Genomic DNA, 13,491 nt, shown 5'->3' with positions numbered 1-13,491 from the left:
AGCACACAAATGTGATGCCACTTTCTTCTTGTATGTTTTAGTGATTAGGAGATTAATTTTTGACCTTCTCCCCCTCTTCATCCTTCTTTCCTCTCTCCTAAGTTGCTTGCCCCTGAGCTGCTCCCACAACCACGCTGGCAGAAGCACTGGTGACATGTGGCATTCTGATATCTGTCACCTTCTGTTTGCTCCCGCCAACGCCTTTTACAAGTTTACCAAAGGGCTGGAAAGGTCACGCTGCCTGCTCTGTGTATTTTTCACACATTATATCAAGGGGCTCATTCTAGTTTATTTTTGTGTGTGTGTGTGTGTTGTTTTTTTATTTTTTTTATTTTAGAAGGTGAGTGTCTCAGCCTGCACAACAAATTGTGGTGAGGAGGGGTGAGGAGTCCTTTAGTCTGTGGCCCGTTGCCAGATTGTTGGTGATATAACTTGGCAGACGAAAAAAGAGAACTCTGTATCCATGTGAACTTAAAAACCTTAGACTGAATGATTAGAAGAATGCATTTATGTTAATAAGATATTTTATGCCTCTGTGCCAGCAAAAGCCCTGGCTGGAGGCATTATGTTTTTGGGTTATTCATCCCTCTGTCCCTCCGTCCCTCCATCCGTCCTGTTCTCATGAATGCAGTATCTCAGGAATGCCTTGAGGGAACTTCTCTGGCACAAATGTTAACATGGTCAAGGTCAACGGAGTCTCAAAAGACGTGTGTTTGTCCGTAACTCAAGAATTCAAATTCACTTTCACACAAATGTATAGTAGAATAAAATGATGAAGCAATGACATTTCATATCTAAAAGGTCAAAGGTCAACCTTATGACAATATAATATTCTACAAAAGCGTCTTTCAGGAACAGGAGGAGAGGTTCTGAGCGTATTTCAAATTTGGTCGACTGTTGAATTAGTGATGCTAATGTTGGATGCCCACATTAAAATTAAAGTAAATGTATTGATGTTCTGTGTTGCTGGGTTGAAGATCTGCATGAAGAATCCTCATGTGAATGTTTGAAACTTCTCTGCAGCAACACCCATATTTGAAGCACTGTCTTCTGTCATGGCCACAGCCTTTTGCTGAATCAGCCTTATTGTTCGAGCATGTGAACACACGCGAAGAATTTCACTGTTTTCGTCTTCAGAGTATTCAGCACATATATTATGTGCTGGAAAAGCATGAACGTGAACTTCAACTTGACTGGCCAGTGGAGGTTTACAATTGGGAAGTGACAATGTATTGTTTTGCTGTCTTGCTTTAACCAAAGAACATCTCATGAAGCCAAGGGGTATTTATTAGCCTGCAAAGAAGAAGTTAGGCATCATTGCAAGGTTCAATAATGCTGATTATTACTAATTTAAAGTTGATGTCTAGTGTCAGCTGGCATCCACTTTTGTTAAAAAATATGCTCCCAGGCCTTGCATGATGCTGTTTTTAAAAACTAATAGGTTAGATTAGGCAATATTTCCACTTTTTACTTGTGAGTTCACACTTTTTAAATTGATTAGGAAAAATATTGCAGTCCAAATCCTCGAGATTTTCTTTGAGTATCTATGTAAATAACAAGAAGTACAGATACTTCATCTATAGTCTTTAGTGAGGTGGGTGCTTGAGTTAAGTGAATGCACATTCCTTAAGACATTTCACAATGTGACACATCAGCCTAATCATCAGTCAAATCATCAGCAGCCTAGAGCAGCCTCTCAGCAAAACAAACTACAGAAGCTGGGCTTTACCACAGTTTCACCCACATTCTTCAGCCCTCATCTTTTCCTCTTTCACTAATGTGGAGATAGTTACACTTCAATGACAAATACAGTGTTACAGCAAAATGTCTGTAAATTCTATGCAGTTTTCCCCTGTGCAGAGAGTAAGGGCACATGCACACAGGCTTTGTGAAGATGAATGTGTGTGTACATGAATGTTAATAGTCGTCTGCTCTGTTGACAGCTGGGGCCTGAGCCATTATGTTTTGGGTTATCTGTCTGTCTTTGCGTCTGTCTGTCCATGAGTTAATTTCTAAGGAAACGTGATTGAGTTCTCTGTGACTTCACTGAACACCTTTTTACATCATAACTCATCTTGTGAACTTGTTGTCTCAGAAACTTTCAAATATGGCACAAATGTTGATTTGAACTTAAGATGTATGTAAACTGAAACCTGACTGTCATACAACCACAAGCTGGTAATTCTTGTTTGTTTTCATTTCAGAAACCATTGCAGCCAGATATGGGCCACAATTCACTGGCTAACTTCCAGATTGAAAAGAAGATTGGACGTGGCCAGTTCAGTGAGGTTTATCGAGCAAGATACCTGTTAGACAACACATCAGTGGCCCTGAAGAAAGTTCAGGTAAGATACAGTCAATGTGACACAATAAACACTAAATATATGGAATATACTTTCCCAAAGTTAAATTTGTCAGAAGGTCATCACGGATACGCTCACATTTCTGGGTATTTTGGCACTTCAAAATTCATCTCATCAGCATGTAAGATATAATAAAATATAATAAATCATAATAAATACACCTGCTGTATCTGTGGCTAATAGAGCTGAACTGTTTGGGTAAATTCTCAAACCAGGATTTTCCTGATAGATATAGCGACTTAATGCGTGGTGTAAGTTCAGAAATAAAGTATTGGTTCAGTATTTACTAATGGATTTACAATATGTAATTGAGCATTACCACAAGAGAAAACCTGAAAAGTCTGAGGATGATATGAATTTGTAAGGACAGTTTAAACCCTGAGTCAGCCATGCTGTAATATGAATATGCTAAAATGCAGCCTTTGTGATTTGCTAATTGCATTGTTTTGAACTGCAATTTTATTTTGAAATTGATTAATCATTCAGACCTTTTTGCTACACAAAAACAAATTGCTCAGTAAGTAATAGTAAATTGGACTCAGTTGAATGACAAATGAAAGCAAATTTAATTTCTAAATCTCTTGACCACTTTGTTAGTAAAGAACCACAACTATTTCTCTACACTTAAACATATATGTGTTATTTTCCTGTAAAGTATGCTAATCTACCTTCACAATATTGACTCTCCAGTTCTCTTGGTGAATTTACTCGTACATAGATACATGCTCATACATGCAGTATTCACTGATATCTACACATGCAGACTGGTAAGAGGATATACGGCTGTGATTGAGCGGCTGTACACGTAGATACACCTTACACAAGGGGGTGTGTGTGTGTGTTACTCAGTTGTGAAACACCTGTAGTCACTCCTGCGCCGCCCTCTAGATAACAGCAACCATGTTCTCTGTTTAGTGTTTTTTTTTCATAGTTTCTCTACATCTCTCCATCTTACAATTTTTTGAATATGTCATAACACCCGTCTCTGTCCTCTCTCTCTCTCTCTCTCTCTCTCTCTCCCTCTCCCCTTTTGATCTCTTGATAGATATTCGACTTGATGGATGCCAAAGCTCGGCAAGATTGCATCAAAGAGATAGATCTCCTTAAGGTAAAGAACCAGAGAAGAGGGAGACGGCGCCATGCGCTGTGCTCTGTTCTCTTAAGGTGCCTCAGCTGAGACCTTCCACCACAGGAAAACAATTGATCTGCACCAGACGGCATGGATTTGTGTGTTGTGTGTGTGCGTGTGTTTCCTTCGATGGTTGCAAATGCAGAGGGTGTTTGTGTACGCAAGTGAGAATCTGAATGAGTGTGTGTTTGTGTGTGACTCTAAAGTATCTGTGTATTACGTTGTGTGTGTGTCTGTATGTGTGCGTTTTCAGGGTACAACAGTGTTACATCCCTTCAGGCTCACATTGGCTCTTTTTTAATGCCAAAACTATTGTTTTTTTCCACATCCTTTTGAAATGTTTAAAGCCAGGCAACAGTGCATCTGCATGGAAATTTAGCAGCTTCTCTCTTGTGTCTCTTCCCTTTCTTCATTCTGGCTTTCCTTTTTTTTCCCAGTGAAGTAGTTTCATTTATTAAACTACCTTAAACATGTGTCAACTGAACTGCTCTCAAATACTAATGAACAAACTAATGACAGCTTCAATATCTCTGCCTGTCTGAAAGATCCTAGATGTGTGTCAGAGTTCTGTGTTTGTTGTTTGACTGTGTGTGTATGTGTGTGTGTGTGAGCATTTGTGCAATTCTGGTAGTGTTCCTCTCCACATATGCAGCCTTTCTGCATGTGAATGTGTGCACTGCAGGCAGTTTGTGCACATATGCACGCTCACACGTACACATTAGGGAGAACAAGAAAACAAAACCAATTAGTTTGTGCCACTCAAACACTTCATTGAAGCTCCTGGGGCTCTTTGGGCCAATCAAAGACAGCCATACTCAGACGCAGACGAGTCCCTGCAGAGAGATGTAATCTGAGTAGCAGATCATTGACTTGACGCATGAGACAGCAGGGTTTGCCTGATTTGTACTTCTGACCTCCTAAGAGGGGTCAGTGCAGGGTTAAATGTCACAGTCTACCAGGTGACTGTTTCTCATTTCCTTTATACATCTCCTACATTTCCTTTTTTCCTCCTATCAATATGTGGATCCTTTTCCTTCACCTCCTTTATCCTGTGTTCTATTCCCCTTGTTCCTCTGTCTATACCTTTTTTGGCCAATTGCTATGTTTTTCCATCCATCACTCCGCTGTCGCCTCCCCTTGCTTCATTTTCCCTACTCAGAGCTTTTTATTCCTTTTTTTCATCCTCCAAGCTGATTGCCTGTGAACATGGAAGTTATGCTTGGCCCTGTGCTGCCCAGCCAGCCCGATAATAAAAGACTGAATGTGAGAGAGACAGTCCTTCTGCCTTATCCCCCACTAGACAGGCCAACAGGAGATGCAGCCAAATCAGAATAATGAGAGGCACACTGGCATGGGCCGACTGGAATGACACACATAGTCGCACATGATCATAAACACACATGCGCACATACACACATGTACTCAGTCATGGCCTTTCAACAGTATGCCTATTTATTTGTTTGTCTGTCTGTCTGTGTTTGTGTCTGCTCATTCATCTGTGTTTTCCTGCTCTGGCATTATCATTTCAACTTGAGAATCTCACTTCTCTCTTCATCCTTTCGTCTACATGCTCGTTGATGGGGATGTTGGTTTGCAGAAATGGCCTGCTCCCTGCCAGTCTGCTAATTTTACCGTTCTTGAAATCCCACAGCTGCGTATACCTCTTGCTTGTGGTTACCATCAAGCCTGAATTGTTTTTTGACTAATGGTCTGCCCTAATCAGGAGTGAAAAGCTGTGATGATGTCTGCTTACTTTTCTGTGTTTTTGTGTGCTATGTATTTGTGTAAAAATGTGTGGTATGTGTTTGGGTTCTGCTCCTGATTAGATTATGCAGTAGTTCACTGACAAGACAGGGAACTGGCAGCAACTGGCTTCATTTAACCTGATGCACACACTATGAATTTCATTTCATTGTTAGAATTCTTTGTGAGCAATTTATTTTTTTCAGTTTTCAATATATATTTTGCAGGTTTAGTACAATTTTTTTTCCTATTGCTACTGACAAACAACCCAAAATTGTAATTTCTTGTTCCATGAAGTGAAAAATATTCCACCAGCTTTATGTGCCGTGAAAGACAGGACTTTCAAATGTAAACATTATGACTTACTCACATTGGTGCTGCATGATCATTCATTTGTGACATATTTTTTATAATTTTATGATGCAGTAATGCATTCCTAATCGTCACCTAGACCTAATTTAAATTGTTATAAGTCTGTATGTCTGAAGCTCTTACTTGAAGAGATACCTAATCTCCTTGAACCTTCCACTGGTTAAATAAAGGCTAAATAAATAAAAATACATTTTAATACTCCTCACAATGCATTCACTGCAGCTGTGGATGGGCAAAAGTAGCTGCTTTTGGATCATCTTCCATAACTAGCCTCCAGTGGAATATAAAAGAAAAACTTTCATTCATTATTGTTCATGTTTTTACCAGCTGCAGAACCAAAAGACTTGTCTTGCCTTGTAATTTGCTTTTTAATTACACTCTAACCAAATTTACTGGCATGCTTAATTTTGTGCCATCAGATTCCATTAGTCAGTACCTTGTTCTTCTTTGAAACACATCACCAGCTCAACAAATGTATCACATAGGGTCGTGCATGATTAAGTAATTATACACGCTGGTAGGTCTCAGCCAGCATGTGTAATTACATAAGCATGCAAGACTGTGTGTGATATTTCCCGATGAATGATTGTTGTATTGCAGTAGGGTCCCATCCATCATTAGCATAAACATCTGCATGTGAACATATCTCTTCATTTCTCTGCATCCTCCGCCTGAGGTTCAAGTTGTGGAAGAGCAGTGGGTTGTGGCGGGCGAACGGGGGAGGGACTTGTCATCACTCCTTGGCTGTGCTACAGTGTTGAGCTGTGCAGAACTGCCACTCTGAGCCAAAAATACATCTGGCAAGAAAGGACAAGGGAGGGAGAAGAAAAGATGGAGACATGAGGAAGAGAAAGAGAGAACGAATGAGAAAGAGGATTGTGGAAGGATGCAGAGATGGAGTGGAGAGTGTAGTGTAGCGTAGTGTACTGTACTGCGCTCTCCTTTCCCCTCTTCTCGGCATCATCCAGAGCATGAACATTTCTTTAATCACAGCAGAGAAAGCAGAGCGGAGCCGAGCGGAGGACGCGTGTCACACCGCTCCGTCTGCTCACATCACGGCTCCAACTCTCCACATATCACCATCGCTCCTCTTTCCCTCCCCCCTCTCTCTAACTCAGCTTACCTTATCCATCTCCTTCTTTTTGCCTTCCTCACCTTTGTACTTTTCCCCCAGCTCTTCACCTTGCCCTGTCTCTATCATTCTTTGAGCTTGTCTGTGTCACTGTGTCATTTGTTTCTTTCCGTTCATCCCTCCTCTCTCCCTCCTCCCCTTTTTCTCCTCCTGCTCTGGATGGATAGAAAGTTTTTGTTTACTACGGGGAATGCTGTTCCTGCCTTATTGACCAACCAACAGGAAGGAATCTCAGCTAGAGATGAGCCTGGGATGCTTGTTTTTCTGACTGCCAGCCATGTCAGCCTGTCAGGCGTGTGTGTGTGTGTGTGTCTGTGTGTGTCTCACACATGGGTTGTTGTCATCATAGACAGGGGGTTGTTGTGACATGTCACCCAGCTTTGTCACACTTGAGGACAAAAGCATCTCATTAGGTTCACACGTGCCAAATATGGATTCCATGTCTGGTTTCAACAGTTTTGTTTTAATTGGTTGTTAAAGTACAGTGAATTGCACATGATATAAATCTGTTCTTTGTGATGAAGTTGTTTTGATATAAAAAGTGTAATAAGTTTGCACAAAGCTGGGGAATGTGACCAGGGACCCTCATACTGTGACAAGTGCTGCTGCCATGTCTGCTGTTCTTTTTTTTTTTCTTTCCTTCTTTTTCAATGACATGTCTTCTTTTTTTTCTCCAACAGCAATTGAACCACCCCAATGTGATAAAGTACCATGCTTCTTTTATTGAGGACAATGAACTGAACATAGTACTGGAGTTAGCAGATGCCGGGGACCTCTCTCGTATGATCAAGGTAAGGAACTCGCCACCGAACTCACCACAGCAGCTGAACTTGTAGCTCAAATGCTTGCCCAGACAGCAGAAAAGCAGCTGAACTGTGGTCACGAAATACTTTGAACACTCAACCCCGGAGCCTGTCAGGATACAGACTCAAAGTGAAAATATATAGTTTCTTGGTTTATCAGATAATCCAAACATGTTGTAGTTCCATTGAGGGGGGAATTCTGGTACCAACATTAGTGGTAATTATTTGTGGTTTACCAGTTGTCATTATGTTTTTTTTTAATTTGTTTTACTTAGTTTTTTTATTTACCCTGCTTCACTTTAAGTCTTACACAGAAATCCGAGAATTTAGTCATCACCAAAAGCATAACCTGCTGAGTGAATAATGGTTTGTCCAGTTTGAAGTACTTCCATGAATTGTCTTTTTTCATAAAAGTCTAGACCATGAGGGATATTATGACAAAACCCATGACCAGTTCAACACCATATCTTACATTTGGCATCAACAGGAATGCTTTTATAGAAGCAACAAAGTGCTGACGAGGCTTTTCATAACTAAAGGAATGACGGCAGGAGGTCTGTGGTTTGTGGCAGTTACAGAACTTTGACTACCTTGACACTGAGTCAATCTGAATCATCCACTCATTGCCGAAACCAATACCTAACTAATATAAGGCTTCCTGCAACCTCCTTTCATCCCAGCAGTATGTGTTGACATCTGCGGACACTGAAAAGGGCATTGTTAAAGATCAAGCAATGATTAATGGTCATAAAGCTCCAGCATGTGTTGGCAAACATGTAGCATTGTCTGGATTTAATCTTAAGTTGTCCTCATGTCCTTTACACTTTAGGTGAGGTAAGTTAGTTGCAAAAAAGCTGTCATTTTTGGCAATATTTTTTCTGTTGGGCACAATATTTTCCTGTAATTTTTTGTCTAATGTATATTGCTATTTTTTCTTCAATGGCCACAGGTCACTCAAAACATCTGTCTCGATTTTCACCTTGTCTAAGTCCTTCAATGGCTCTAACAAGTAAAATCAGCAAAAATCTAACTAAATTTACGGTGGTGTTAAGTATGTAATGTGTCGCTTTAAGCCACCAAAATGCACCAACTTGATCATGTATTAAATCTTTATTCATTTGTTTCTCAGCTCCACACTGGCTGTTTGTCGGAGGCATTGTGTTTTTGATAGTTGTAGGACGTGATTAAAAAAAATCATCTAATGAGTTACTGGCTTTGTAATTAATTAATAGTGAATTATCACATTGCCAGGCATAACTTCCAGCAATATTTGACACAATAAGTTTTTCAATTCAATACATTTTGGTTGACGACTGAATCAATTAATAGACATATATACATGAACACAAATGTTTGTTTCATTTATATTTATCTGCATTTTTCATCTGTCTACTACATTCACAGATTATTGCAAAGTCAAAATTCAGTTATAGCGATTATATTTTTAAGGCTTTTTGTGAACTCAAGCACTTTCAATGTCTTGAAAAATGGTCTGCCATGGGCTGGCTACACTGTTTGCCTTTACCAGGACTGTCATAGCCAACGTTAGCTCTGGTGCTAAAGGCAACATGTTTTGCACAGGCGTAAACTAACCGTGACGTCACCCGTTGGTTTCAACGCCGAGAAAATGAAGCCCGGATTTTACTACTTCCTGGTCGCCGTTTTGGATTTTTTGGAGCCAGTGACGTAAAAAGCGTCATCAAACAGACTGGACCGGAGAGCAACTAGGGGCAGGATTGGCTGAGGACTCTCTTATCCCGCCCACATTTTACCACAGAGGCTTCTGTTGCCGTCTATCAAGTATAGCCACGCCCCCTGGCTCCGCCAACTTTAACGATTTATTTAAAATTCAGTATTGATTTATTTTGAGATCGGCCACCTGATCTCTCATTTTGACCATGAAAACTAACGGGGGAAAAAATCCTGAGCTGAAGAACATCAGTCTATCAAATTTTATTTTTTCCAAAAATGAATGTATGATATGGACGGCATGATATTGCAAGTTTTTGACACTTCCGGGTTGGCTTCAATTCTGGAGCCAGATGCTACGTCCATTATATATACAGTCTATGGTTTTGCATTGAGTTGATACCGTCGGCTTGAAGTGCTATGGTGATCAGAAAACTCATAGATGCACAATTTTCACACAAGCTGCCGTCGGAAAGTTTTTTTTTGTTTTTTTTAAAGAAAGCTTTCCACCCAACATGCTCAATGCGGTCCTGTCTTCCTTCACTGTTCACCAAACTTTCTTGTGTGGTGACATCACTCACTGTGCATTTTCTTTGTGGGTGACAGACTTTAGGTGCATTACTGCTACCTACTGGGCTGGAGTGTGCATTAGTGTTACCGCTGTGCCAGAAATAAGAGACCTGAGAACAGTGTGATTAAATATGTTGTTTTTTTTCTAATGCCTTATTTTTTCAAATGCGTTGTTTTTGTTTTTGTTTGTTTTTTTGTTTTTCAAAAAATCAGTGTCTGCCTGTCTATCCTATTCTTATGAACTTGACATCACAGGAAGGTTCACATGAACTCAGCAATAAACTAATAAGGTTTTGGTGGTCAAAAATCAAGGTATCTGTGACCTTATATCCATCCCATTTTATTGAATACAATATATCACTACACACTGAGGATATTTCATTACATCTGGTACCATCATCCACTTGGATTCAGGGAGGAATTGATTAGAAAGTTGTGTTCAAAGATAAAGGTCACTGTGACCTCACAAAACAGACTTTTGGCCATAACTCAAGAATTCCTACACTAATTATTACAAAATTTCATACAAATGTCTAATTAAGACAAAATGGTGTAAGATGTAGAAAGTAATGACTTTCTATATTCAAAAATGTTAAAGGTCAAGGTCCCTTTGACCTCACATTTGTCCCGTTCTTGTGAACACAGTATATCAGGAACACCAGGGGGAAATTTGATTACAGCTGCTGCAAATGTCCATTTGGATGAACTGTGTAGATTTTGGTAGTCAAAAGTCAAGGTTAGTGTGACTTTAGTATCATGGTACTAAATTCTTTCAAAGTATTCTTTATACTATATAAGCCTAGACAGACGTGGATGTGAACTGCAATTTGACTGGTTGGCAGAGGCATTCAATTGGGAAGCAGTAATTTTAGTTTAACGCACAAAATTTTCGTGAAGCAGAAGACAGAACAGGGTTGTTCAAAAATGTTAGCGATTATATCCCAGTCTCAGCCTGTTTTCCATCTTTGAGTTAGACCAAACCCCCAGTTATTATAAAACCTGCCAGTATAGCAAATTAGTGGTGTGCATGTGGAAAGCCTGGTCTTCTCCCATGCATAAATGATGCTGCAGCGTTGTATCAGCACAGCTCGACAAGCTGTTTGCAGTCATACTCAGCAGCTCCACATCCGCACAGTTCAACACAGCAAATTAGGAGAGGCGAGGATTAGTGGTACAAGAGAGTGAACATGGCAGGCTCAGCACACACACACACACACACACACACACACACACACACACACACACACACACACACACACACACACACACACACACACACACACACACACACACACACACACACACACACACACACACACACACACACACACACACACACACACACACACACACACAGAGATATCCAGTACACTCACACCCTTATCCACTTAACACATACATATGGTGTACTGTGTAAGCAAAGAATGTGGAGACACAACCGTAGAGCCACACATTCACGCAAATGTTCAGAGATGCACTTTACAAAGACGTTACATGGCAGCCTGAAGAGGTAAGATAGCATGCCACTGAGCGTCACTACTGTCTTAGCTAAGCTAGCGAAGCTGCTGGGAGCTTTCAGACTGTGTCATATCCTTATGGCTGCTGACAACACCCACTCACATATACACGCCTTTTCTCTGCACCATTTGTGTTCTGCATCGTTCTAAATTATTTGTTTTTCCCGTGTATCAGTGGCAGTCCAGAGGTGCTCCTTGGGCCGTAATGTGAAGTAAACACATTCGTACAGTGTGCCGTAAAGCAGAACCCCCCCCCCCGATGCATGAATTTAACATTTCTTATTCTTTTTGATTTCTTGTCCTCCTTGCCGCTATCTCTCTCTCTCTCTCTCTCTCCCTCACTTCTCTATTACTGTCTCTCTGACCATCTCAGAATTCAAATGAAATCAAATGGTCCTTGATTTGCATGCACTTACAGAATATTGCATGTGCAGTGTTTGCTGTTAAAGGCATGGAGAAGAGGGTGGTGGTGGTGTTGGTGGGTGTCTATGTGCTCCCCCATTGACATCAAACAGTCCTCTGATATGGAAATGGGAGGGCAAGCGAAGAATGGCTTCTCACTGAGGCTTTGTTTGGATGTAGGCCAAGGTCTATCCCTCCCTCTCTCCATCTATCTATCCCTCTTTTTCTCACACCTTCCTTCATTTTCTGTATTTCATATGCTCACCTACATCATATATTCTACTGCCGCTGAGTGTTTCCCTTTTTGCTCTTTTCTCTCATTATGTTCTTTTGGCCATAGAGCAGTTATTCTAACAATCCTGTCCTTTATCATCCTTGCCCCCTAACCTCACCACACACGACATCCTAGTAGTAGAAAAGACTATTTCTTATGAGACACACAAAAATGTTATTCCTTAATACATGGCAATTTGTTGAAGCTAGTACTGTTGTTGCATTGTTGGAAGTGTCAAAGGTCCTGATTGAGCTCGATAGCCATGTTTGAGGTTGTAATTTGTAGTGGTGGTTTGCCAATATCTGTGCCAAGAACCTGTTTGTGACCAATGTTTTTTCCTGTTTGTGGCACATTTGAATATTAGAGCTGATACATATTAATGGGGCTGACCCTGAAAAGATGCTGACATTTTTAATGTCATGCTTTATATACACACACACACACACACACACACACACACACACACACACACACACACACACACACACACACACACACACACACACACACATGTTTGTACTTCTTTTTTAGTGAGGACATCCATAGGCGTATTGCATTTCCTAGAGCCTTACCCTAACCTTAACCATCACAACTGATTGCCTAAACTTAATCCTTACCCTAACCCTAACAAAACCTCAATTCATACCTGTTCTCTAAAAACAAGTCTTCACCCTCAAACATGGCTGTTTCAAAGTGAGGACCGGCCAAAATGTCCTCACTTTGTAAAAATGTCCTCACTTTGATAGTTAAATGCAGAAAATGGTACTCACCATGTAGCAAGTACAAGTACACACACACACACACACACACACACACACACACACACACACACACACACTCAAGTTGATTATAAGAAATGATTTCCTTTAGTATCACTGTGTAAGGTGTCATGGTATCCGTCATTTTTGACCCCAGTCACTGCTAAGTCTTAGACAATCGTGGTGAAAAATCAGGTTCGGATCAGTCTAAAAAATTTCCAGGCCTTTGAAAATATGATCATACTTTAAAATCATCACAGAACAAGGTGATTTGTACATTGTGCAGAGTTTGGGTCGCAGATCACAGCAGCGCTACTGCAATGCAACGGCACATGAACAGAAAACACACAGGCTCTTCTTGGCGTGGAGAAACTTTACATGTGTTTGCTTCTCTCCTGCTGTCTTTGCTCACATATACTGTATTTTAATACAGCCCAATTCCAAATAAATCTCTTCCCGTTTATTTTTTTAATGTTTGTGTTGCACAAGAGGACAAGGATGAAATGTTGACTGAAATGCAGCTCAATATTACTACATCTTGACCAGTAGTTACTTCCAAAGTGCGCTTCTGCAATGCTAAAGTCTTGGTTTTATAACTGTGACGTGGTCTGACAAACTCACCATTCACATAAGTTAAAATCTGTGACTGTGCTGTGCATTCGACTGTATTTTTATAGAAATCGAAGCCAGCAATTGCGCAATAGGAAGAAAAGGAGTTCCTTTACCTGCTCCGTGCTTG

General features: G+C 40.5%; 1 protein-coding gene across 1 annotated transcript in view; it reads left to right on the top strand.

Moving 5' to 3' along the window:
• nek7 (NIMA-related kinase 7) overlaps positions 1-13,491 on the top strand; it is a 69,525-nt gene that overhangs the window by 33,506 nt on the left and 22,528 nt on the right. The window contains 3 exon segments of the mRNA XM_051947631.1: positions 2,205-2,345; positions 3,409-3,471; positions 7,420-7,530. Coding sequence (XP_051803591.1) covers positions 2,205-2,345; positions 3,409-3,471; positions 7,420-7,530 — 315 coding nt within the window.

This window comes from Acanthochromis polyacanthus, chromosome 4 (assembly GCF_021347895.1).
Source record: "Acanthochromis polyacanthus isolate Apoly-LR-REF ecotype Palm Island chromosome 4, KAUST_Apoly_ChrSc, whole genome shotgun sequence".
In the NCBI taxonomy this organism is placed as follows: domain Eukaryota; kingdom Metazoa; phylum Chordata; class Actinopteri; family Pomacentridae; genus Acanthochromis; species Acanthochromis polyacanthus.
The sequence above is the reverse complement of the archived record's forward strand: the minus strand, read 5'-3'. Positions and strand labels throughout refer to the sequence as shown.